Source organism: Condylura cristata, unplaced genomic scaffold, assembly GCF_000260355.1.
Source record: "Condylura cristata isolate star-nosed mole 26May11 unplaced genomic scaffold, ConCri1.0 scaffold00041, whole genome shotgun sequence".
In the NCBI taxonomy this organism is placed as follows: domain Eukaryota; kingdom Metazoa; phylum Chordata; class Mammalia; order Eulipotyphla; family Talpidae; genus Condylura; species Condylura cristata.
The window spans coordinates 7,102,919-7,103,696 of NW_004567142.1; the positions used below are offsets into that span (position 1 = coordinate 7,102,919).

The following is a 778-nucleotide window of genomic DNA, read 5'->3' on the forward strand; positions in this document are numbered from 1 at the left end:
CCCCGTGCCGGCGCTGGTGCCGCAGCAGAGGCGCCAGGGCCCTGAAGGCCCGCGGGCACAGCGGGCAGCGGTAAGGCCGCTCCCCCGTGTGCAGGCTGTAGTGCGCGCGGAGGCTGGCGGGGCCCGGGCAGCTGTGGCCACACACGTGACACCGGCGTGGGTCCCCGCCCCGCCCGCCTCCCTCGGCGCGGGCCAGGTGGCCGTGTTCGTGGAACAGGAGGTCCGAGACCAGCCGGAAGGCGGCTGGACACAAGGCACAGTGCAGCGAGCCCGGCTCGGGGGGCTCGGGGGCGAGTGTGGCGTCGGCCACCTTCACCACCTGGATCTCGATGAGGTCACTCGGGGGTGTGGCCGGCCGGCCGTCATCGGGCACCAGGACCTGGGTGGGAGGACAAGAAAGCGGGAGCCTGTGGACCCTGCCTCAGGGTCCCCCCGGGAGCCCCATTTGTTCAAACGCCCGGCCCCTTGTGGCTTGCGGGGCTCTCCGTTCTGGGTCCAGCGGTCCAGCTCCGGGATCCGCGCCTTCGTGGAGAGCCGCTGCCCGAGACACACCGCAGACCCAGACGCGGCGTCTCCACCCGGCTGGAAGACCCTCCCAAGGGACCTCTATTCGCTACCTTCTCCCCTTGAAGCCACCTCGCCACGTTCAGCCTGAACGACCTTTTGGAAATGGAAATCACATTAAGTCACTCCCCGCCCCACTGCACCGCCGGCGGCTGGCGATGCCCGTCACCCAGGCTCCGCTGTCGCTGCCCCGCGCGCGCTCCCGCGGGCAGGG

The 778-nt window shown here is 71.3% G+C and overlaps 1 protein-coding gene across 1 annotated transcript in view; it reads right to left on the minus strand.

Moving 5' to 3' along the window:
* ZNF784 (zinc finger protein 784) overlaps positions 1-778 on the minus strand; it is a 5,769-nt gene that overhangs the window by 1,320 nt on the left and 3,671 nt on the right. The window contains exons 4-5 of the mRNA XM_012733565.1: positions 477-537; positions 2-420 (exon numbers count right to left, since the gene is read on the minus strand). Coding sequence (XP_012589019.1) covers positions 2-420; positions 477-537 — 480 coding nt within the window. The remainder of the gene's footprint in view (position 1; positions 421-476; positions 538-778) is intronic.